The following is a 25,426-nucleotide window of genomic DNA, read 5'->3' as shown; positions in this document are numbered from 1 at the left end:
TCTATAACCAATTTGTAGTCACTGCCACCTGATCCTTCCTCCCTCCAGATAAGAGCCGGTTCTTATAATGGCATTTTGAGTTACCTGCCCCATAGTACTGTTGGGGATATTGAGATTCAGTCAGTGAGCCTGGGAACATCTTAATTTAGTTCACAGTCAGAAAGCTGTGTCTGCCTGCTTTTATCTCCCAAGTTCACACGTTTTAATGTACCTGTGGCCTAATGTGCTCACAGTTTTGAAAGAGACACACACAGACACACATACAAAAGGCACACAATCTGTTATTATAATTATTATGACAGAAGTATGTACAAGATTATATAGGAGCATAGAAGAAGGTTATCGAATCTAACTTATGTTGTATGATCAGGGGAAGCTCCACTGGGGAAGTGATATTAAGACTAAAATATATTGGATGTGTAAAAGTACATTCCAGATAAAAGAAATAGTATGTTCAAAGGCAAGGGGACAAGACAGAATACTACTGTGTTTAAGGAACTGTACATTATATATTATGTTTGTAGCAAAGTGTGAATAACTGCAATGAAATTATAAATGGACTTATACTTCTTGTTAAGTACTCAAGAAATTTTATCTCAGTTAACAGCAAGTCTCCGTTAAGTAGTAGTAGAATCTTTTTTCCAGAAATTACTTAAAAGACCTCAGAGCATCCAGATTTAAAGAATGATAATAATAATAATAATAATAATAACAATAATAGTAATAACAAAATCACTCCAATGGCAAAAGGAACATAATGAGAGTCAGCAGGATACTATCATACTTATAAAGGGGAAAGCTGATAATTGTCTGAAGGAAAGCAGTAGCAACAGGGATACAGAGAAGATAATAGTATATCTCCCTTTATAATACTAGTGTCTCTATATAGGTTTATTTGGTCAAAGTAGTCTTTATTAGTTCTTTTTAAATTTTTTATTGATTAATTGTCTTCTGTTTTCTCTGAGATGTTTTCAACATTGTATCAGCAATAGCCTGAATCTATTATAGAATTCCAACCATGTGGGATGAAATTAAATAGGTAAAATTTAAAAGACTACAGCAAATTGTTAGAGTAAATTCCAGAATATGGTAATATCATATATTTTTTGTTAGGTCTGTGTCAGCCCAGAAACATTTGCATAGAGACAACATATTTATCTATAGTAACTTTAAAATGGCTTTGTTTCCAACATTTTAACAAATATTTCCATAGGTTTATGAAGGAATGAGCACTACAAAATAGCTTGAAGGGCTCTTTTATACTGTTTAACCCCCTTCCCTATATTATAATGGTAGCAATACTCAAACTGCTTTCTGGATGTTTATGATCCAAATTTTTATGCATCTTTTTTGCCTATTTTTTTTGATGAGCTGATAACATGTTTAGAATAGGATTATAGCAGTGAACATAAACCATTATCAGTACATTTAATAAATTAGAAGCACTTATTTTTTGTATCCTTCTATAAGAGACATTGGCCACTGCCCTACTGTGTGCAAGCTGCATGTTGACTGAGCTCAAGACAGTTCTTGTCTTAATCTCTAAAGCCTTAAAAGTATTTGGAAACCTTTTTGATCAATGTCATTATGACTGTACAGTACATTTATGTGTATTGTGCTTTCTATTTGAGAAAAGGACATGACTTTATTAATATTTTAATAAATATTCAGAGATATGTATAATGATTATGGCCCAGTGACCATACAGAATTCATATATAATTTAAATCAGTAACATGAATAGCTGATTTTAAGAGTTGTTTGTGGAAAAAAAGCTTTCTTGTGAACCTTTATTTAATGGTTCCTTATTCCTTCTTAATTAATGATAGGGTTTTGTCTTCATCCATTTTGTGCTTCTAAATACAACAGACTGGGTAATTTACAATGAACAGACATGTATTGGCTCATAGTTCTAGAGGCTGGAAGTCCAATAACAAAGTGAAGTGCCAGCATCTTTCAAGGACCTTCTTGCTGCATCATCTGTGACAAAGGTGGAAGGGCCAAGAGAGAAAGAGAGAGAGAGAGTATGAGCAAATGAACCCACTTCTGTAATAATGGCCTAATCACCTCTAAAAGGCCCCAACTTTTAATCCTGGTATGATGGTAATTATTTTTCAACATGGGCTTTGGAGGGGAAAACATTCAGATAATAGCAAGTGCCTTCTGCTGTTTTATTCAATAGACCACAGTCAAGTATCAATGAATATAAGATGATTTTTATTCACATATGAATAATCATAGAAACTTTTGTCCAATTTTAAGTAAGATATATGGAAAATTAAAAGAAAAGAGCCTTGCATATATTATTTTACTACACACAATAGGATTTATATAATTTAAAATCCTGTCTCTTTATCTTCAGTGATCATGTTTATGTAATTTAGTAAACAGTATTAAATTTGATTATAGTATTCTACGTGGACAATGATAAATCCCAGTTAAATGTAAGCTATTATAAAAAAATTCCACATTCATGGCACATATCTGTACCTGCTATACTCTATTTCTATTCAGGATTAGCAAATGCCAAAGTGCTTGATTGCAATTAATCGTTTCTTATAGTAGTTAGATCACTTTAGCATCAAAAGCTATTTCCATTTAGAGAAAATCTGGTGATGATATTTTGATGTTTAAAAGTGCCATTTTCCAAAAAAATAAGGTAGCTTTCAGTTATATTTCAATTATCTTTATTCCTTTACAGATATTCTCAGGTAGTAAAATTAAACAAGCATCAAAATTTTCAGTAATCTGGAACAGTGAAAATGCATGTTCTAATTTGCTTTCTTTTGAATATTTATCTATAGCTTGATCTGATAATCTGCTATAGATACAGCCACATTCAGGAAGTACAAAAAAAAGACTGCATCCAGAATGCCTGCTTTATATAACAGTGAAAACTTGGTTGTGAGTATTGTGGACAGGTCCATACAGAATTCAAATGCCATACCTTGTTACTTTCTCAGGTTCAGACTATGGCTCTATGGTTGAGAATAGTCCAGAAAGGCACAGCAGTCATTGACACTTGACTGAGATAAGGAAATAAAGACAGTGAATAAGGAAAAATTTCTGAGCCAGACTCATAAAGGGTAGAAGGAAAATGGAGTAGTCCCTTTAAGGGAGAGTATTGTTCATGGGAGTAAAGCAACCAGACAAGTCCTCAGTAATTATTCTGCTTTCAACCTGATATTGCTATTTTGGATAATGGCTTTGACTCCTTTGAATTGTATCAATGTAAATGTTCCCACAGACCTAAGAGGCATTATCTGATTTTAAAAAGAACATTGGAGTTGTAATAATTATCCCAAAGTAGTTGTTTGAATACAAGAAATGGCATTTAAGTGATTTTAAACATTGACTAAGGTTTAAATTAAAACTTCTGAAGATAATATAAGATAATTGAAAGCCCTTATGAGTTAGTACCTTAGACACTTGCAGAACATGTACTTTATTTGGATGTAGGCAAGGATTATTAACGATCACTGACAGACACTATACTTGTTCCTCCCTCTATAAATGAACAGCCAATAAACTGGTCTTTGACTTCATCTCTTTTTATTGCTGTTCTAGTAGGAGTAAACTTAATTAAGTGTAGGGTGCATTTCATTTTTCTCTTTGTGATGAGATGGTTAGGTTATGTTGTCTTATCTCCTTTGCAGAAACACGGTCTGGTTTAGGAGCAATTCAAAGTAGAAAGTTCATACTTTTACTAGGAGGAGCATGTTCCTGAGATTCAGAGACTACAAATGCTATTTTGGGTGAAAAATAGAGGTCTTTAGACATAGCTGAAGCCATTATTTCCTTCTGTGGCTAAGTACATTTTTTCAGATCTCTTTAATTCCCTCAATGAAAAACACAAATCTGCAATTTACATAGGCCTCTGAGTCTACCCAGGCTTTTAAAGGTTTTAGCACTGGCTTCTGACACTTGGACGATTCCTGTACCTACAAATATATTTTCTCATGTCCTCAGTACTTTTGGCCATATTTTATAATTACCATGGTTTATTTCCATATTTGACTTGACACATGGGCAATGACATCATGGCTCAAAGCAACCTCAGTGTTGACAATTTTCTGTTGTTTCCTCAGAATACCCTTTGCTAATAAATTGTTTTGGAGACACAAACACAAAACTTAAATGAACTTTTATGAAAATAAGAATTCTCTCTGCCTCCCAGCAGAAAAAGATATTTCACTTACATGATACACTCCTATATAAAACAGATCATGCCAATTTTTCCCAATTATAAAGACCATATTTTATATTTTATTGATTTTATTTATATAATTATTTATCTATTTACTTATTTAGAGATAGGATTTTACTCTTGTTGCCTGGGCTAGAGTGCAGTGGCATTATCATAGCTCACTGCAATTTCAAACTCCTGGGCTCAAACGACTCTCCTGCCACAGCCTCCCAAGTAGCTGAGACTACAGTCATGTGTGAACACACCTGGATAATTTTAAAAAGTTTTTTTCAGAGACGGAGTCTCACTATGTTGCTCAGGCTGTTTTCAGACTTCTGGCTTCAAACAATCCCCCAAAGTACAGGTGTGAGCCACTATACCCAGCCAAGACCATATTCTAATAAAAATCTTTCAATTTCATGACCATTCATAAAAACTTTATGATGTTATTCTTTGTATTCTTAATTTTTGGAGCCAATGTTATTATTTTATATTAATATGCTTTTCTCTCCAATTTAACTATATGCTGTTTGAGCAAAGACCATTTCATAGTCTCCTCTTTACCCACTTTCAGTACTCAGAGAAGTGCAAGCTTACAAGAAGCTTAACAAATATTGTTAAATAAGGAAATATCTTCTTGAGGATCTCTTCTTGGTTCTTGAAGTTGGCGTTTAGGTTGAAGTTCTACACTGTGATAGAATATTTTCCTGAATATTTTTGAACTAAACTGTCTATTTTGGATTATAAATTAAAAGGAGAAAAGAGAAATTCCCTTTCTTGGTTGACAAAATGGCCTCTTGGTTTGTCATCCTACAAATGTTACATGGGGTTGATATACTTTGATCATTCTCATAAGCGATAACATTACTGAGTCATCTGACCCCTCTTTTATAGCTACACCAGAAAATGACAAAAACATCTATTAGATTCTTATTTAATTTATATTGTGTATACAACATAATTACATACTACTCATGAAAAACATTCACCACAATGCCTTTTAATAAATAAAGCTTTTCAATTCTTAGGAATCCTTGAAAATTTTATAATGGCAGTTTATACTTGCTTAACTTTTTCATCTCATGTAATTACAAGGCAATTTAAAGTTAAAGGAAAATTTGGACATTTTCTTTAAGAATTCATCAAGATGCTCACATGGTGTGAGTTTTTCTCATATTGTAACTATGAATGTTGTCATAAGATGCAATTGCTAATTAAACATTTGAAAATTTCTTGAAATTATCACATAAAATATATTAATACTAATAGCCATTAAAAGAGTATTTCTTCTAATTCTATGGGGCATGATAAGCTGATATTTCTTCTAGATTGTTTTATTGGTCCACTTAGGTTATATTGCATGAATAAGCTAGGCAGACCATAAATTACAGGTAATCAGCTGGCAAAGAGGGTTGGACCCTGGCATTAGATGTACTTCTTGAGAAAAACAGGCAGAGAAGTAGTTGTTTAAAAGAGGATTTTAGTCTGAAAGGCAGATTTAGAATCTAGGGACACATGATAATGTCAGGTCATGATCCACTAAAACAATTGAAAATATAGTGATCCAATACCAAGAAGCAAGGCTTCTCTAGAGAACCTTCCTGTAGGAGTGTCAGATTAGGTGATGCTTAAGATGTCTTGGCAAGAAGAAATTTAGTATCTGGATAGCCTATCAATAAGGGGAAGAAATTTAAAAATGAATTAGTAATTATTTCCCTTTTATTTGTCCTTTTACTAATTATAAAATTTGCACAAAAGTAATCAGAATATTCATTAATTCCATTTAAGAATCACAAAATCAGAGAATAAATTATTTGTTATTAAAAATTTGAAGGATCACTAGATAGATGTGCAGTACTTTTTTCTCCACTCCATATTGTTTTTCTGAACATGCTGAGACTAGCATGGCTGGGGTTGTTACTTAGGTTCAGAGATAACAAAAGGGACAAAAGAGGAATCGGAATTTAAAAATATGTATGTATATATAATTTTATGATTTATAGTACAAGTTTAGTTTATTTATTTGTTTCTCATTATTGATTTTTTGGTATAATTTTCTCCTTCATTTGACCTTGGCCAGGTTGATTACTGTGTGTCTTGGAGATGTCCTATTTGCTATGAATCTTCCTGGAGTTTGTTGATCATCTTGTGTCTGTTTGGATGTCTGGATCTCTAGTGAAGGGAAGTTTTCCTCAATAATTCCCTCAAATAGATTTTCCATGTGTTAGCTCTTTCTTCTCCCTCTGAGATACCTATAATTCATATGCTAGTTTGCTTTGCCTAGTCCCATATTTCTCCAAGTGATTGTTCCACCTTTTCCCCCTCTTCTCTGCCTCTTTAAATGACTGGGTTACCTTGAGAGCCTTGTCTTCAAGCTCTAAGATTCTTTCTACTCCTTGGTTTAATTTGTTGCTGGAGCTTTCTGCTGTGTTTTGAAATTCCCCAAATGACTCTTTCATTTGTTTAAGTTCTATTATATCCTTTCTTACATTGTCTAGCTCTTTGGTGACTTTTTCATTAATTTCCTAAATTTATTTTCTGGCTTCTTTCTGTTGGTTTTCAACTTTCTCTTCAATTCCATTCATATTCTGAATTTCATTTCTGTCATTTCAGGAATTTCCTTGTGGTTGTAGTTCACTACTATACCTCCATGTGATCCCTTAGGGGTGTCGAATTCTTTTGTTTTTTTTATATTGCCAGGGTTCTTTTGCTGATTTCTTCTCATCTGTAACCTCTTTTCTCAATTCAGGTCTAACAGGTTTGCAGGGCACCTGTTCTTTACTGAGAACGCTCCTGCTTAATTAGAAGAAGAGTAGGTCCCTAGATGGCACTTTTTTCATATCCTGGAATGTTGACGCTGCAGGGTAAGGGTGTGTGCCCTAGAAGCCTGTAATGCAACTGTTCTGATTTGTCCTGTTCACCTGTGATTGCCACTGTTCAAGCCTGTGATGGATAATCTTTGTGCTGGGTGTTGGGTTGTTCTGCAGATAGCTGTAGGAAGTTTGACTTGGGAGCTGGATGAGACCCTTTCCATGGTGGCTGGTGTTGTAGGGATTGCTCTGCCCAGGGTCTCCCCAGAGAGGTGACAGTGGCAGCTGGGTGAGCCTATTTAGGCAATGCTCATGGGTTCCCAGATTGTAGGCATTTGCTCTAATCAGGTCCCAGTGTACTGGTGGCTCAAGGCTAGGGGGTCCTTGGCAGGGTGATGTAACTTGTAACAGTTCCACGCAGTGGTGGAGGCTCAGGGGTGTGGGGTCCTGGGGTAAGGTGCAGCACTGTAATGTTGGGGTTGTGTCCATGTCTGGTGGGAACTCTGGATTTACAAGGGCAGAGTCTTGGGCTCCAGTGTGACAGCCTCACAACTGGGACTGGGGAGCAGCCTAAGAGCCAGAAGCAGGACATGTGGGCAGTGGGCTGATCTGACCTGGAGGGCAGATTCAGGGCTTAGCAGGCTTAGGGACCACACAAATGCCAGGTCACATAGGTGGAATTTGGTTCCAGTGGCCCAGAGACCATGGTTCTCCCCCCCAGACGCACAGAAGTAGTCACCCAAAGCCTCCCAGGTTGGAGTCTGCAATGCCCCAGTCAACTCCTATGCTCAGATCCTGTTGTGCTGTAGCGGAAGGATGCTTGGCTGCCAGTCACAGGGTACTAGTCAGAGGAGCCTCTACTTTGTCCTCTCCCTCCCCAGCCCAGTGGGGGTGATGTGAAGGCCACCACGACAAAGTTGAGTCCTGTGCCAACTTGGTGCCATGCAACCAAGAGCACAATAGAGCTTCAGCTTCAGAAACCCAGGATTAGCTGCCACTAAATCCCCACCGCACCTGTTGCCCAGTGCAATGACTCTGCACAGACTCCAGGAAGGTCCCCAGTCTATCCAGGTAGAGGCCTATGGAGGTGGAGGGAGCCCTCTCACAACTCGGCCACAGTGCCTGCAGGGTGAATGTGGTATTCCAGTGCTCTATCCTCCTATTCTTCCCTGTGTGTAGATGCCTCCTCTGAACTTGTAAAATGTATCACCCCATCACCTATTTTTTTCACATTGAGTGTCCTCTGTTGTTTCTCTGTAATTTTGCAATGTTCCTTCTGAGAAGAGCTATCCATAGGCAAACATCTGTCTGTAATTTATACTTTTTTACTTCAGAGTGGCATGCTCAAGGCTGCTTCTTTTCTGCCCTCTTTTTCTACAAGTTTAGTTTAAACATCTCTGATTTATGCTACTCTGTATAGCCCTTGGTTTGCCTCCATAGTCAAAGCCATCTTGCCTCAACAATTTAGATGATCTGACAGCATGTCTTATTTTCCTGTATAAAGCTAAGAGAAAGCTATCCAGAGTAATTCAGGAGGTGCCCTTCATGTATGTCTACCATCCATGTTTTAGTTAACTTTGTAAAGACCCATTGCCCTCATGGATGCAAACCCCTTTCAAAGACTCTGTCCTCTACCAGATGATTGAGCTCTAATCTTGCTATGTGTTTACCCTGAGTAGGGCAAGATGAATACTAGCACTACCCAAAACTGTTTCAGATATAGAAACTGATGATGCCGCACTTATGCTGAAAGGGTATGAAAGATTTATTATTCATTTCATGAAGCTTTCTGAGAAGAGCAGGAAATACTGGTCTAAAAAAAATGGCTTGAGTGAGAAAAGAAATGAGTGGCTTTGGTTTTTATTGTGGTTGTGGGGTGAGGCTGGAGTGAGTGAACATTCCTGTGTGGTCCAGGGATTGTGAGCTGTGAACTTCTCTACTGGAGTCAAGGCAGAAAGTACCTGCCTTATCTGTTTGTCCAAATGTGAGGCAAAAGGGACAAGGTGACTGGTGGACCTTGAAAGCTATCAGTGACCAAAGAGAAAAAATGGTGTCAGAGTCTTAATTATATGAGTCTATAGTGAGAATCAATCACATGAAAATACAAAGCAAGAACCATAGCATCTGTATATGTGTGTGTGTGTATATATATATATGTATAATATATATATTCTGTGTATATATATAATATGTGCATGTATATATTATATATATAATATAAATATGTAAATAACAACACTGGACCTTCTAGAAGGGTTAACAATAGGATTTAGGAATAGAGATATACGATTAAATCCATTTTCAGAATATGGCCATCTGAACAATTATTAGAGCTCAAGGATTATGTAGAAGCTAATTTTAAAAACTGGAGCACTAGCACTGGTAAAGCTAAATATAAAGTTGACTGGTTGTATACCTCCTGTCATAGGCCCTAGGCCTGGGAATATACTTTAGCTAAATTGTAATTCATCAAGAGGCCTGAAATAGGAAGATGAATACAAGCAAGACATTGTAATCTAATGATGACATGTAGTTCCGTGAACATTGTTTCCTAATCAAATTATATCTTCTTTAATTGTTTACAAATGGTTTTGCTTTCAATGCAACATTAGTTGAGATAAGAAATTCTGGGTGCTGTAACAAACTATTTCTTAATGCAATAGCACATTTCTCTTGTATTCACATCACATTCTTCTTGGTTAGTCAATGACATACTTTCCATGTATACAGTTGTGAACCATCTAGTATATTTTATATCTGTTGAGGCCTCATTGGTATCTTCTGCTCCTTTACTCTTCAGTTAGTTAACAAATAAAGAAAGGATAGAGGTTTGTGCACAATTTTTTTATGGCTAGTCCAGGATCTCACATATATAATTTCAGTACAGAACCAAGTCACATGGCCCCATGTCAAACATAAGAGGGCTAAGAAATTTTTATAGCATTCCCAGGAAAAGGCAATGAGATTAGTGACCATCTAGCCAATCTTTGTAACGCATGAATATGCCAGGTGCACTGTCTGGAGAATGGACATGCCTGAGGCTCTGACTCAGGGGGATGGGTGGGACACGGACAATGTATGTAACCTGAGCTTTTGTACCCCCATGAAGAGCTGAAATAAAAAAATAAAAAAAATATATAAAAAATAACTTTCTGTTAATGATGACATAAAAGTTTCACTGTAACTGATCATTTTGACATCATGTGTAAAGCAGGCTCTTAAGATACACTTTTTAATTTATTGATTAATTATGGTTAAAATTGTTCACTGCCAGTTACCTTGGTTATATAGAAAGAGATGCTAAGCCCCCCAAGACAAATGCAACAAAAACGAAAATAGATGAATGGGACTTAAACTGAAAAGCTTCTGCATAGCAAAGAAATAATCAAAAAAGTAAATAGATAACCTATAGAATGGGAGAAAATATTCACAAACTATTTATGCCACAAGGACTAATATCAAGAATCTACACAGGAACTCAAACAACTCAGCAAGAAAAAAACAAACAACCCCATTAAAGAGTGGATAAATGACATGCACAGACATTTTTGAAAATAAAATGTACAAATGACCAACAAACATGAAAAAATGCTCAACATCACTAATCATCAGAGAAATGCAAATTAAAACCATAATTAGATACCATCTTACTTCAATTAGAATGGCCTTTACTAAAAAGACAAAAAACAATAAATGTTGAGAGGGATACGGCAAAAAGGGAACACTCATACACTGTTGGTGGAATGTAAATTAGTACAACTTTATGGAGATCAGTGTGGAGATTTCTCAAAGAACTAAAAGTAGATCTATCATTTGATCTTGCAATCCCATTGCTGAGAATCTAAGGAAGGGGAAAGAAACACTGGTATATTTATCACAACACAATTTACCATTACAAAGGATGGAATCAACCTAAGTGTTCATCAACTCATAAGTAGATAAAGAAGATGTGGGGTGTGTATACATACACACACACACACAGACATATATATATATGCACATACACCATGGAGTACTACTCATCCTTAAGAAAGAATGTTGCTTTTGCAGCAACAAGGATGGAACTGGAGGCCATTATCCTAAGTAACTCAGGGACAGAAAATTAAATGCCACATGACCTTACTTATAAGTGGAGGCTAAACTAGGACACACAGAGAAGTATAAAAGACATTCGAGACTCAAAAGTGGGGAGGGTGGAAGCGGGTGAGGGATAAAAAATTACCTATGGAGTACAGTGTAAACTCTTGAGGTGGTAGATACACTAAAATCCAGACTTCACCATTATGTGATATACATGTGTAACAGGAAAAAAAAATAGCTTTGTTTTAGTAAGTTAAAATTGAAAGTAAAAAAAAAATAAATAAAACTCATTTTGATTAAGTTGGTTATTCATTTTCCACATTATCTTATTAGTAGAACTTATGATATTCTTAGTAGAGCCCTTATAGTCGAACCTTAATGGCAATTTCTATAAAGTTGCTATTTACATGCAAATCAATTTAATTATCAGAAAATCTTGAGTAAAATATATTTCTTATGGAGTAGAATTGGGTAAAAGGCTCCCCTCTTCTAGGACTCAAACTTATTTAAAGATGAACTTTATTTTGAGACAATTCCAACAATGAAACAACAATCTGTCATGACGTCACTATTATTAGATGTGACCAAGCTAAGACTCCATAAATATCCCACAGAGATTTTTTAGAAAGTATACCTGAAAAGGAGGGAAGATTGTTCTTCTAATTCTAAGTTTATTGCTCCATGATAGCATAAAATGAAACTTAAATCAAGTATTTTTACTTTCTCATTTTTATAAATGATACTTTTATCCTTTATTTCTTTTAGGAATTACATAGATTTTATAGCTAAGGTTTTTTAAAATACATTTTCTTACAAGTAATATAGGGAGAGAAAAAATATTTTAATATTAGTCATCTATTCCTATGTTAAAAATAGCCTCAAACAACCAATATGTATTTTCTCATAGTCTCTGTGGGTCTGGAATCTGAAAGTAGCTTAGCTGGGTAGTTCTGGCTCAAGGTTCTTCATGAAGTTGCAGTCAACATGTTGATTGTACTTCCATTCTCATTTGCAGGCCCTTTTGAGGGAGGATCCACTTAAAACTCACTCAAGTGATTGTTCATCGTCCTCAGTTTCTTGCTGGGTTTTGGCCAAGCCCTGTATTTTAGTTCCTCACACACCTAAAAAAGTGTCCTCTTTCTCCTGAGAGAGTGACTAAAGAGAGTACTTCATAGACAGACACTGCATTAATTTTATAACCTAATATGAGAAGCGAAATACCATAACTTTTGCTCTTAGTTAGAAATATGTCATTAATTCCAGCCGACACTCAAGAGAAATGAAATTAAGCTCAACCCCTTCAAGGGAGGGCTATCAAAGAATTTGTGCACATATTTTTAAAACTACCCCAAATGGCTTTGGGAAAATTTTTAACCAGTTAATCAGGCTAAAGATAGTAGAGAGGGCATTTTTACTATATATCATTATTTTGAAATACATTTAAAACAAACAAAGAGAGTGAAAAACTGACATGAAAATGTTACCTTCATTTGTACCTTCTTCAAACTATTAGAAAGAGTGAGGAAAGACATAGCCAAAAAGTGCCTTTGTCCTCAGACTTCAAGGCAAATATCAATTTCCCTTAAAAGTAAGTAGTACAGCCCTGAAAAGAAATGTGTATCCAATTATTCTTTAATAAGTATAAATAATCAGTTGGTTGAAGAAGGCTGTGCGAAAGTGGACAAATAACTGAAGATATTTCAGAACACTTAAAAGGAGGCACTGAAATACAAACCACTCTGACAAGCCATATATATATATTTTTTTTCAATCTAAGTTTTGACTGAGAATACAACTGAAGATGAGGCAGGAGGAAGGAGGCAAGAGATTGAGAAATCAGTAGGTTATAATCAGATTTCTGACTAAAAGGACTTTTCTCTATGAACCACACAGACCTCCCAAATAAGCAAATAGGAAATAGGATTAATGAAGACAAATAACATCCCATCAAGTCAGCTATTACAGATGATAACATTGCTAAGAACATGTTAAATAAGCAATACATGAAATCAAAGTAAATATGACAAGATAACCAAAAACAATGAGAAATATATATTGGAGCTCAGGAAACAAATGCAAGAGAAAAATAAAGCCATTAAAGAGTTGAATCATCATTAGTAATAATATAGTTGCAACGGAAAAGACAGGAACTTAGCAATCCATCTCAAAAAAGTCAAGTAGGAAGAGAATAAGGATATAAAAGCCATTATAGGGATTATAGAGAAAACTTTTTTTAAAAAAAAAGCAAAACAAGATATACTTAATTGGTATGAGAATAGAACAAATGAAAAACAAATCTTCCTGAAAAATAAATCTTGAACCTGAAAGTTAAAAAGGCCAAATGAGTCCCAGAAAAAAAAAAAAAAAGTATGCAGAATGACTAACACCAAGAAAGCCACCAAAATTCTTGAAATTGAACAATGAGTAAAGAATTCTGTGGGCATCCAGGAATAAAATATCCTGAGAGCATCGAGTCACTTAAAACTGAGGGAAGTCAGGCTGGTATCAGACTTCACCATGGTAATGTTAAATGTTATCAGAGAGTGGAAGAATATATGCAAAAAGCCATCAGCGAAATGAACAGTAAATGCCTAATTTGATACCCACCCAAGTTGTTTTCCAATTATAAATACAAAACAGATATTCTTAACCGCATAACAAGGAATATAGCACACAAGAGCTTTTCTTGGTAAGAAATAAGAAACTTAGAAATGAAAAATCATGATGAGGAGACAGATAATAAGTGTTTAATTTCATAATAATAAGAACTATGAATAAGAAACTCTGTGAACTATGATTAACAAACAAAATTAAGAAAATTTAGGGGGAAACTTGGGGCAAGTGAGTGGAAGTGTTAATTTTTTTTCATTTTAACAAATTTAGGGGGAACAAGTGTTTTTTTGTCATGTGGATGAATTGTATCATGCTGAAGTCAGGGATTTCTGTGTACCCATCACCAGAATAGTGTACTTTGTACTCCATTGGTAATTTTTTATCTCTCACCCACCTCCTACCCTCCCCCTTACTAGTTTTCAATGTCCATTACATCACTCATCATCCTTTGTACAGAGAATCAACAAATCATTTCTAAATTGAAACAATCCTCTTCTGAAGAAAGGATCCTCTTGTGATGTGAATCTGACATTTTACGGACAATAACCGCTAACATTGTAGGTTCAGCCAACTACAGATATCTATCAGTTTGTTAATAAAAGGTAAAGAAAAAACACACTCAAAACCATTGCTCCTATGAGAAATTAACATTGTGTGTGTTGGTATCCGCCTGTTACACAAATGTCTCAAAGCTTTCTACTTGGTTAAAGAAAGTGTTTGAGTTATTGGTTATCAAGATATTTGTGATGATTTAATATCATAAAGCATTTGAAATCTGTTTCCAGAAGTAACACATTTCATCAAGCTAAAGGGTGTAAAATATAAGAACACAGATTTAAATAATGCACCATCATGAGGGTTAGATAAAATTCACTACTACAAGAGAATGGATCAAAAATCTGTCTGAATGTACCAATAATAATAATAATAATAATAATAATAACAACAATACCTTCTGGGTATGGAGCTATAAAAACTAATCTCTTTAGAAATAGAATTATCACTGATTACTCTTTATTGGGGGCTACTAAGCTCTACACTGACAAATAGGAATTTCTTCACTTGGCATTTTAACTACTTTTTGTTCACATTTCTATTCATTGCTATTTGGGTTGAGACATTGGCTCAGCAGCAACAAGTAGAATGAAGTTGTCACTGAATGGGCTAAGATACCTTGGGAACTGACAATGAACAACAAAGAGATGCTTTGTAAAGTATGGGCAGTCATAACATAATGCATGTTGTTCAGACTGGTCCCTTATTATTTAGCCTGTAATTTAGCAAACCTTACCCCTCTGGTTTTCCTCACCCTGACAACCCTTCATTTCTTTTATACTGTTCTAACAGTTTTCAGAACATAAGATTTCGAACCAGAAAAACTTAGGTAAAATCCACTATTTACTATGTGGCTAGTTTTGCAGAGATTTCCCCTCAGAACATTAGAGTTTTCCTCTTTCATTTAGAAATAATTATAATTCTGAGCTCAGAAAATTAGAGAACAATAATAATCATATATGAAAGTACTTTATAAATGTTAGAGCATAAGTATAATAATAATAATCAAGAACGAGGAGGAGGAAGTGGAGGAGGTAGTAGTAATCAGGTTCTAGATTCCAACAGTTCTAGATTTGTAGCCTAGGTTTGCCATTTATTTGCTATATAAATATAAATTTTGTTAATTTTTTTTCAGTCTTACTTTTGTCATCTATAAAATGAGAGGAAAGATTTTTTCCAATAGTTGTGTGAGTTATATTTTGTATGAAAATTATTCAGCAAAATGTCTGGCATATAGTAATTATACCAGAAGTAAATCTTAGTTATTATTAATCATAATTTATTGAGTGCTTGTAATATATAAGATATTCACAAAATTAATATCAACTGATGTTTATAATAATACTGTAAGGCAGGCATTATTATCCACAATTAATAAATGAATAGCAGATGATCAGAGAAGATACTGGGCTAAGGTTAGAAAATGATAGTACTAGAATTTGCACCCACATGTGTCCAATGCCAAAGTTCAAGAGGTTTCTACTATGTAAAAATATAACATATATTTTTATGTTAATTGTATGCAGTATAGTTATTTATAATATTTAAATAGTCATTATTTTTAATGTGTAAATATCAGAGGGATTATTTTTTCATTGCTTGATTGTGCAGTTTCATTATTAGAGTTTGATCAAGTTTTAAATGCTTTTTCAAATTTTTGTAAATTCATTATAGTGCAACAACAAAGACAAAATGCTGACAATAATTTTCTCTAGTTAATTATTATGTCATTTATTTTCATTTTCCTTGTAAGTTTCAAGTGGCAGCGATATAATGTGGTATAGAGAAACACATTTTTGTTATTTGGATGTAATATTTTATTGTAGTTCAAGAAAACTTGAGCTAGGGTTATCTAGGACTCAAAGAAAACACTTGTCAATGCATACCCATTGTATGTGCAAAATTGTCATTTGATTTACAATACTATGTATACTTTTTTTGTTTGTTGAAACAAAGGGACATATAACATGTTTAAAGAAAGCAAATCAATTTACACTGAACTCATTCTAAATACGGGGTATGCATCTTTTTCAGTAATTTTTTTTAAATCTCAAGTTTCCTGGAACATCCATTCTTATATTTTTTTTCCCTAATATCTAACCACTGAGTATGTAAACCTCTAACAATTTAGTACAGATATTGGAGATATGTTTTTCCTGAAATCTTCTCTCTTTGTTTATCTAAAGCAGTGATTTTCAACAAGGCTTCCGTTCTGACTCCACGGGACATTTAACAATGACTGGAGACATTTTTGATTACCACACATTGGAGAGGGGTGCTACTGGAATCTAGTGAGAAGAGGCCAGGGATGCTGCTAAACATCTTACAATGCACAGGACAGACCCCACAACAAAGATCTGTCCCAAAACATCAGTAGTGCTGAGGTTGAGAAACCTTGATCTAAGGCTATCATTTAATCAAATTCAGGATTAATAACAATAAAGCAAAAAGTTTTATTTTTTCTCAAATTCACAATTCAGGATGCTATATATCTTAGATATGGACATGATGCTCTAAATTTTTACATAACTGCAGGTAACATGACTGACTTATACTCTCACCGGTACATTTACTCATCATTTCTCTAGCAGACTTACTCTAAAATATAAGTTGAAGTTGACATTTGGGATCAATTTTTATTTCTACTTTTTCTATGAAATTTTCATTAATGTCAAATTGCCTTTATCTTAGTATTTCTCTGAGTATTAACTAACTCAATGAAATAGAATCTAGTATCTGCCATATGTAGGCAACAAGTTATGTTCTTCCCACTTCCTCCCCTCCTTCATGCCTTATATATTCTGATTTCCTTACTCACTATATTTACCTATTGATGGGAAATTTAATTGTAGAAAGTTTTGACATTTTAATTCAGTTTTTTTGAGGATATGTCTCAGTTATTCCATGAGAATATATTTATTTTCATTACATCATTTTTTCCTTATACTCAAGCATGCTTAACTAGTACCTCAGTGAATGAGTGAAGAAAAAATATATGAAGAATGCAAGAAGACCAGCATTTTCATATCAGTAGGTCCCAAGCAGTGACACACTATTAACTAATCATTTTACTTTATTGTATGTTATTTTTAACATTCTATGAATTTTACAAAATTTTAGGATTTTAAAATAATGTTTGTGTTTAATATTGTTTTCCTTTGCTTTAGAAGATGAAAACTGATATATATCAAAAAATGTCCATCAATGTTTGAGATGTTTATATTTCATTACATATATCATACTTTAAAAAGCACTTTTAGTCCATTAAAAAATTCTATTTAGGTCTCTACAATTTACTTAGATAATGTAATTTTCTGGCTACAACTTCTTTTGAAAATGTACCTGTTAATTACAAAGAGAGAGCAATAATTTTGAATAAAAATAGAGTGGAGAAGAAGAAAAAAAGGTCTTTCTATCTTGAGGAATTTTAACGTACATGTGTTTTGGTCCTTACAGACAGTGTGGACTATGGGCCAGTGTTTGTGCAAGAACCAGATGATATCATTTTTCCAACTGATTCTGATGAAAAGAAGGTAGCACTGAATTGTGAAGTTCGTGGCAACCCAGTTCCCAGTTACAGGTAGAAATTCACGAATAATCATTTTACTTAAGCCTTAAAAATTTCCATCAATGATATTCTGACATTCCCAGGGAGTATTATAATGTCTCCAGTAATTTTTACATATTTGTCTTCTGATTTTTCCTAAGATGGCTTCGAAATGGAACAGAAATAGATTTGGAAAGTGATTATCGCTACAGTTTGATAGACGGCACCTTCATTATAAGTAATCCAAGTGAAGCAAAGGATTCTGGTCATTATCAGTGTTTAGCAACTAACACTTTTGGAAGTATTCTTAGTAGAGAAGCCACACTTCAGTTTGCCTGTAAGTAAAGAATATGATTTTCTGTTTATATGTATATAGTGTATATACACAGTATGTATTTTTAAATTTTAATTAAGCAAAAGCTTATGATCTCAAATTTTAAAATGTGATAAAACCATGGTAAGGATTGAACTATGCAAATAATGCATTTCTTCCTGGATACTTTGAAATCCTCTAAAATATTTTCTGTCTTCAAAAAAAACCTGATATACTAGTCTGGGAGGTTAAGACCTACTCAGGAAAGCAGATAAGTTTTAGATTTCAAATGCCTTTTGAAATCTAAGTCTTTCTGTCTGCTTTTTAAAATATTTACTTATCTGCTTTTATTTTTCTACTGCCTATTATAGTAACTATTTGCTATGGATTCTTCAGAATATATGATAGAATATTTTTGAAAAATTCTGCTTATAGGCAGGTAACTAAATAAATGCCTCTCACATGCTAATATTTAAGATTCTGATTATAGCTTTCAGGCGTCCCAATTTTTGTATTAAAGATACCATATGTGCATATGTACACATATATAAATATAAACATTTTCTAAATTAGGTCATATACCTGAATAACTAAATGTATTAATTTCTTAAAAACTCTTGATATTATTTTACATATGATGAGATCTTATATTGAATTGAAAATAGGCTATCAGGTGAAAACTTTTAATATTATTCCTTAGTAAGCAATCCTACTTTAATTTAAATTCTTGAGGATTATAATCTCTAAAAAATAGAAAAGCGGACCAGGAGTCTTTATATTAGTAATTCAGATATAATTGTATTGGCTACATAAGTGATGATAAAATGATTTTTTAAGTTAAAATTATACCTTGAAGAATGTAACTATTGATTTTTCTCTATATAATCTCTCTCACATATCTTTTCTAATTAACTCAGAATTCAAACACCCTATTAAAGAAGTGTGAAATAGAAAACGAAAGAATAAAAAAATGATAAAGAATACAGTTCAGAGAACACTGAGCTAGGTCCTGGCAAAATCTATATATCATCTTTTAAAATAGATTTGGTTAAGGAGTTCAGATAGGTACATTTACATATGCCCAAAATACCAAGATATCAGCCTAAATACACTTTTTATTTTTAGAAAATATTTTGTGGTGTATCAGAGAACCTAATACTTTCAGTATGCCCATTAACAAAGTAACCTAATAAACAAAATAAATAACCCTCATAATCACTCCTCTATTCAATGGAGCAGTCTTTTCAAAACAGATACAGCAAATCCAGAAAACATGACTTAAAAATATTTTTGGCTTGTACCTTTTGGTCTGTATTATCTGACACAAGTACCAATTAGCAGTAGCCTATATATCAGCTCAGTTTCCTTCAGTGGCAGCAAATTATGCCAATATTTTTTTTCTGCATACACTTAGAGCAGAAATCTATTTTAGATGTCCATATCACTGTGCCTTCCTAGGCTTCCTGCAAAGACCAGGCATATTCACCCCTACCTGGCGTGAGCACTTTGCACCATCATATACAGTTCAATGACCAGGCATAGGAAGAATTATCTATCTTATGTATCTTCCTTATGCAGCATGAAGCTGTGGTCAACTTGGTTTAGAACAATATTTGCTTATTTTTAACTTAAACATTATGGATAGACATACATACACATTCAAGGTATCATCTTATGACCCTGTCCCCCCATGCTCCCACCTAACTGAGGCTGTAAGTTTGATATACATAATAACCTATAGGTGCCTGGTTGAAGCAGACAGCCAATTACTTACATAGGGAAAACTGCTGCTGCCTTGAAATTCCTTCCCCAACTAGCTGGCATTATGTTTATACTCATGACTTAAAAAAGAATTAAGTCCTTTAGGTTTAGCTCTATCTTTTTTCCAGGGTATCTTTGGAAATAAATCCAAATATGGGTGGTAGAGAAAAAAGATGAAGACTTTATCAATCTGCTTTCTATTATCTTTGAGTGGGAGTGTGGGTGCCATAGGATTCTGGAAAACAGGGTAGTTTGGAGATTAAGGGGAGAAAATGAGGTAGGAAGTCGAGTAGAAAAAAGAAACGAGGATTTTGAAAGAAAGCGAAAAGATACAAAGGTAAAGTGACATTTAAAACTTGTTGTCAATACTCCTTTATATCCTGATTTTCTTGTGTCCAGGCTCATAGATATATGTAGAATAAAGTCATTATTTATTGTTGATAGAATTTTTACTTTCAGAAGGAATTTTATGGAGAAATGCTCATTATCTTTTATAAATTTTAAAGCTGAAATCATTAATCTTTAATATCCATCAGCCACTATTTATCTAGAAATTTAAAAATTCATTGTTCAGCTAATATTTCAAAACTAATATATTTAGTAAGTTGAGATAATTATTAAAATATATTTAATAAAATTTTGCTAAACATTTATTAAATATTGAAGTCTAATACATGAGTCTGGTAAATGTTTTAAAGTCTTGAAGTTAGACAAATTTATAAATTATCAAAATGATAGTAAAACTTTTCACTAATACAGTACTTAAACTCTATTTTATACCTATTCTCGAGACATACTTTTATGCTTTATTCATTTTATAACAATTTTTACATAAGTATTTTACTTTTTATACATTAATTTTATCATATAGTGTACAATAACTTTATCAAACATATTTTCTTTGCACAGTGCTATATTACCCAATACGAAGACAGTTTTTTTTTTTATTTCAGCATTTTATGGGGGTATAGATGTTTAGGTTACATATGTTGCCTTTGCCCCAGCTGAGTCAGAGCTCCAGGCATGTCCATCCCCCAGACAGTGCACACTGTACCCATTTGGTGTGACTATACCCATCCCCTCCTCCTCTGCTCCCACCTGCCTGACACCTGCTGAGTTATCAACCAACTGAATTTTGGTTGCCCCTTTCAAATGTGAGCGCTATTTAACAAACTGGATCTCTTTTATAGTTGAATTTTATTTTTGTTATATTTAATGACCCTTTTTAAATATTTACCTTTTACATAGGCTTTTCCCTTTTAGAATATGATATCTTTGCTTGAAATGATGTGATTCTAAGACTTATTGGGACAGTGTCAAATAGACGTGATAGGAGTCTTCTTTAATTATATTCATAGAAAAAAGTACCAATTTATATTGGTATAATATTGGTATTTATATTGGTATAATAGATCGATATGTAACTGAAGAATCAAGTTATCTATATGCTAACAATACCATATTTATTAAAGATAATAAAATTTAAATATATCCTATTAGAGTCATCTTCCCTTTTTAAAAATTACATAGGCATGTAAATATGTATATATATATTTTTTAAGAAAACTTTTTGATTTTTAGTATTATTAAAATCACATCACTTTTTGCAGATTGAACTTATTCACATATGTGCATAAATTGCCACAATTTGGCTAGTTCTAGTGAAACTGCTTTAATGCTAGCTTCTTTGTCCTCTTATTAACCAGAAATATATTTTAAAATATTCTAGCTTTCCACTAATAGCATCTTGATTTTCTACTTCCCCCGTTCCCCAGCCAAGAATAGATTCAGCTACTTTTCAATGACCGTAATGTTATAGAGACTAAAATATAGATGCTAGAGGTACATATCACATGGCACCAAATAAGTTCTGGAGGTGGGTAGAATATCATTATTGCTAAATCAGATTAGTGGAAGATATTTTTTTTTTAAATATGTCCTTAAGGTCTCAAGCTCACACTAATAGCTTATGTTCACTGAATGCAGCAGGCCATGCTCTGTTTTAAATACACTAACTCATTTCATCCTTATAACAAACATATAAGTTGTTATGTTATTAAAAGTAAATCCATTTTACAGATGTTACCTCTAATAGTACATGACTTTTTCTATTCTAATATAAATATGTATTGCATTTCTTTTACAGCATATCCAGTTTGATTTTCAATTTCTCTTTCAAACTATATTTCAATCTTTTAAAAATCTGTATGTGCTTGTGTCATCATCCATCATTTTATAATCAATTTATTAACACCTATATGATGTAACACAAATAAGTATTAGAACAAAGATAAACATGTAATCACAGTGTTCTGCATTTATTCAAATTGATAGAATTTAGTTAATATACCACTTAGTTAATTTTCCTTATGGAAGTTTAAGAGTTTAAGAAACATTGGGCTTCTTTCTAGATCTGGAATTTTGGAATTTATAGCAGTGTTGGTGTGTAATTATTCTTTCTTATTATCACATTTTCTCTTTTAATAAAATTTATCCTTGTAATTTTCTTTATTTATTGAATCACCTATGGTTAGGACTTAGAAATCTAAATTTTCTAAGTGAATTAGAGGCAAAACAAAGATGACTATGGCTATTATCAAAAGCTGATAGTATAATCACAGGTGCTGATGTTTGCAGAAAGTGGTGATAAGGTTATGAATGTTGGCACCTTTCACCTAGTGATGTTGCAAAAATAAAATGTATACCTGGTGTGTGGAAAAATTAAGCAAGTATAAAGCAAATTTAATGTCTTTCAAAGTTTTGTTTCTATTCATTTGGCACCTATCATATCACTGAATTAAAAAATAGCAAATATATGTTCATATAATTATTTTATTTTATTAATATTTTTAATCTGTACCTCTTTTTAAAGGTGATTTATTTGATTTGCTATATAAGATATATGCTCAATAAAAATAAATATCTAAATAAGTAAATATAGGCCCAGAAAGGATACACTTCATAATAATTGGTCAAGCAAGGGTAGACAACTATAAAGTCTCCTAATTACCATTATCGAAATAAATAATTCCCTGCACTTCTAGTGGTCAAAGCAAACAAGAGAAATAAAGACATTTGAAGGACTCTAATCTCCCCTGCTTCCTCCAAGGAAGGAAATCTTTTCTTAACGAACTCTCATAGAAATTTCTCATTTGAGGCTTTATGTCGCGACCTCAACAACATTTCCACATCAATTCAGTAACAAGTTTAATTAGCCTGACCGAAAGCCAGAAATTTCTTTACATGTAACTAGAATTTAATTATAAAGTCATTCACTTTCTTCACTGCTGAATATATTATTTTTCTCATTTTGATTCGAGCAACTAATGGATTTGAGCAGCTGCTGTGCACTTGCTCATCCCCTTCTAACCTGCTCTTCACAGGTTTAAACACTACCCAGGAGGAGCTTTCGTTTGAAGTTCTCCCTAAATGAATATTTATAAACATGGTTCAGCTTGTTAATGTTAATACTTTAGGTTAGCATTAATAAATATATACCTCACAAGGGTATGGTGAAAATTAATGAGGTGGAGAAGTCCTGTTTATGAACTGGTTTATCAGTTCAAAAAGGAAAATATAAACAAACACAAAGCTGCAGTGTTTTCGCTAGTGATGATTATTGCTGATTATCAGTAGTTTTTGACAAAACCTATTTAATTCCTGAAGCTCATGTTTATCGTTAAGGTAATTTCCTTACCTAGTATAGCGATTTCTCTTCAGTGACAAGCAAGAATACATTTATAAAACTTTGTCACTCTATTAGCTTATCACCATTCTGATGAGAATTTGGAATTGATAATGTGACACTGTTCTCAAACATCTTTCAGAAATCCAGAGCTCATAGCAATCTCTCCAAAGTTTGGGTTTTTAGAAATAATTCATGCCAGCAAGTCAAACATAAAATGAATCAAGAATAAAATCTCCTCATACTGTCTCTTGCTTCAAAAATATCTTTAAATGAAATCCTTGGTAAATTGATAGTTCATATCTAAATTTGAACTTACTGCCTTTCAGGGCATTTAGATGATTTAGATCCAGAATATTCCATTAGTTTTCCTTGAAGCAATTGATTAAAGTAGCCTCCTTAACTCTTTGAGAGATTATATAACTTTTGTACACTTTGTATTTAAGTCCTTTAATTTAACCTTTCATTTTCATCTAAAACTCAAAAATTACTTCTCTGGCTTTTTTATAACTTTTTCTCCTAAAGAAAAAGTGACCTTAGACTTTAAAACCACTTGTGTTTAACATCTAATAAAATTATTTTAATAATCAGCAACTCCACGGTACATCCAAAGCTTTATTTCATTAGTCAATGAGGCTTTATTCATAATAACTTTATTAAATAATTTGAATATTAATATAAAGGAAAGAGTCACATTGATGTGGATGAGTTTACTAGTTGTAAAATTATTAGATTTTGTTAAAAGTAAATTAATATTTGCAATTTTGTCTTCCATATACAAAACAACACTGCTTTTCTTAAACAAAATCACAACTATCACAATAAAATATTAGGTATTCCTTTAAAAGGACAGTTACTGGGCTCATAATCAATACAGTAGCTGTGAGTGTGTAATCTCTTGGCAAACTACAGTATGAATTATTTGATTAAGATCACATAAAACAATGTAAAAATTAAAAATACATAATTTTATGCTTTAAAAGGAAGTTATTAAAAGCAAAATTGAAATTTGTCATAGAGTACCCTCAAATTCTTAATTCTATGATATAAATTGTAAGTTTTCTAGTATTCTATTTATTAAAGTTCATCCAAAGAAGTACCTTTATTATTTATGACAATCATGAATAACTCTGTCCTTATGTGACAGATGACTTCCAGCAAAATGGCTCCACTTGCCCGGCTTGGCACAGGGTATTTTTTATCCTTGTGCTTTTCTTATTTTTAGAAATATGAAAGATCAGTTCTTCACTCAAGTTGTGTAAAGAAAAGGGAAAGGACCAGGATCAGGGAAAGTATAAATCTTACTCTCAGTGCTCAAGCACATTTACCTAACTCATTGCCCTTAATCCTTAGCAGAGTGTCTTTGGAGACCTTTCCCTAGCACAAGAAATTCCAAGGTTCAAAAGAACAATAGATATTTTAAATGTCACTACTAGTGTCGGGTTAACATGATAAAAATCACAGCTCCATCTCAGGACAATTCGTGTCCCTGGTATAATAAAGATACCAACATAATGCAAGAAATTGTATAAACAAAGGAGTAGATATAGACTATAAGTACTTTTTATGATCAGTTTATTCCACAAAGCAAAACCATTTGTTGAGGGACAAGTCAGAGCAGAATATGTATTACCCAGCCTCGAGGTCTTACAGATTTAATTTCAACAGAGTCAAAGGAACAGCAATTATTACTCCTTGACTGCATTTCCACACCAAGTGCTAAACATTGCTATGTTTCATGAATATGGATAGACAGATGATTTGATAGATATGTGGTCAGGTACAGACATAGAGATACATAGATGTGCATATGTATGTATACATGTTTATGTATTTATATATACATATTTAATAACAAAACCACAATAATAAGCAGC

At 33.2% G+C, this 25,426-nt stretch overlaps 1 protein-coding gene across 3 annotated transcripts in view; it reads left to right on the top strand.

Moving 5' to 3' along the window:
- Positions 1-25,426, top strand: part of CNTN5 (contactin 5) — a 1,109,255-nt gene that overhangs the window by 662,255 nt on the left and 421,574 nt on the right. For all 3 annotated transcript variants that reach the window (XM_045556882.1, XM_045556883.1, XM_045556884.1), the window contains 2 exons: positions 17,700-17,823; positions 17,952-18,127. In XM_045556882.1, the coding sequence (XP_045412838.1) occupies positions 17,700-17,823; positions 17,952-18,127 (300 nt within the window). The remainder of the gene's footprint in view (positions 1-17,699; positions 17,824-17,951; positions 18,128-25,426) is intronic.

This window comes from Lemur catta, chromosome 7 (assembly GCF_020740605.2).
Source record: "Lemur catta isolate mLemCat1 chromosome 7, mLemCat1.pri, whole genome shotgun sequence".
In the NCBI taxonomy this organism is placed as follows: domain Eukaryota; kingdom Metazoa; phylum Chordata; class Mammalia; order Primates; family Lemuridae; genus Lemur; species Lemur catta.
This window is presented reverse-complemented; position numbering and strand designations above follow the sequence as displayed.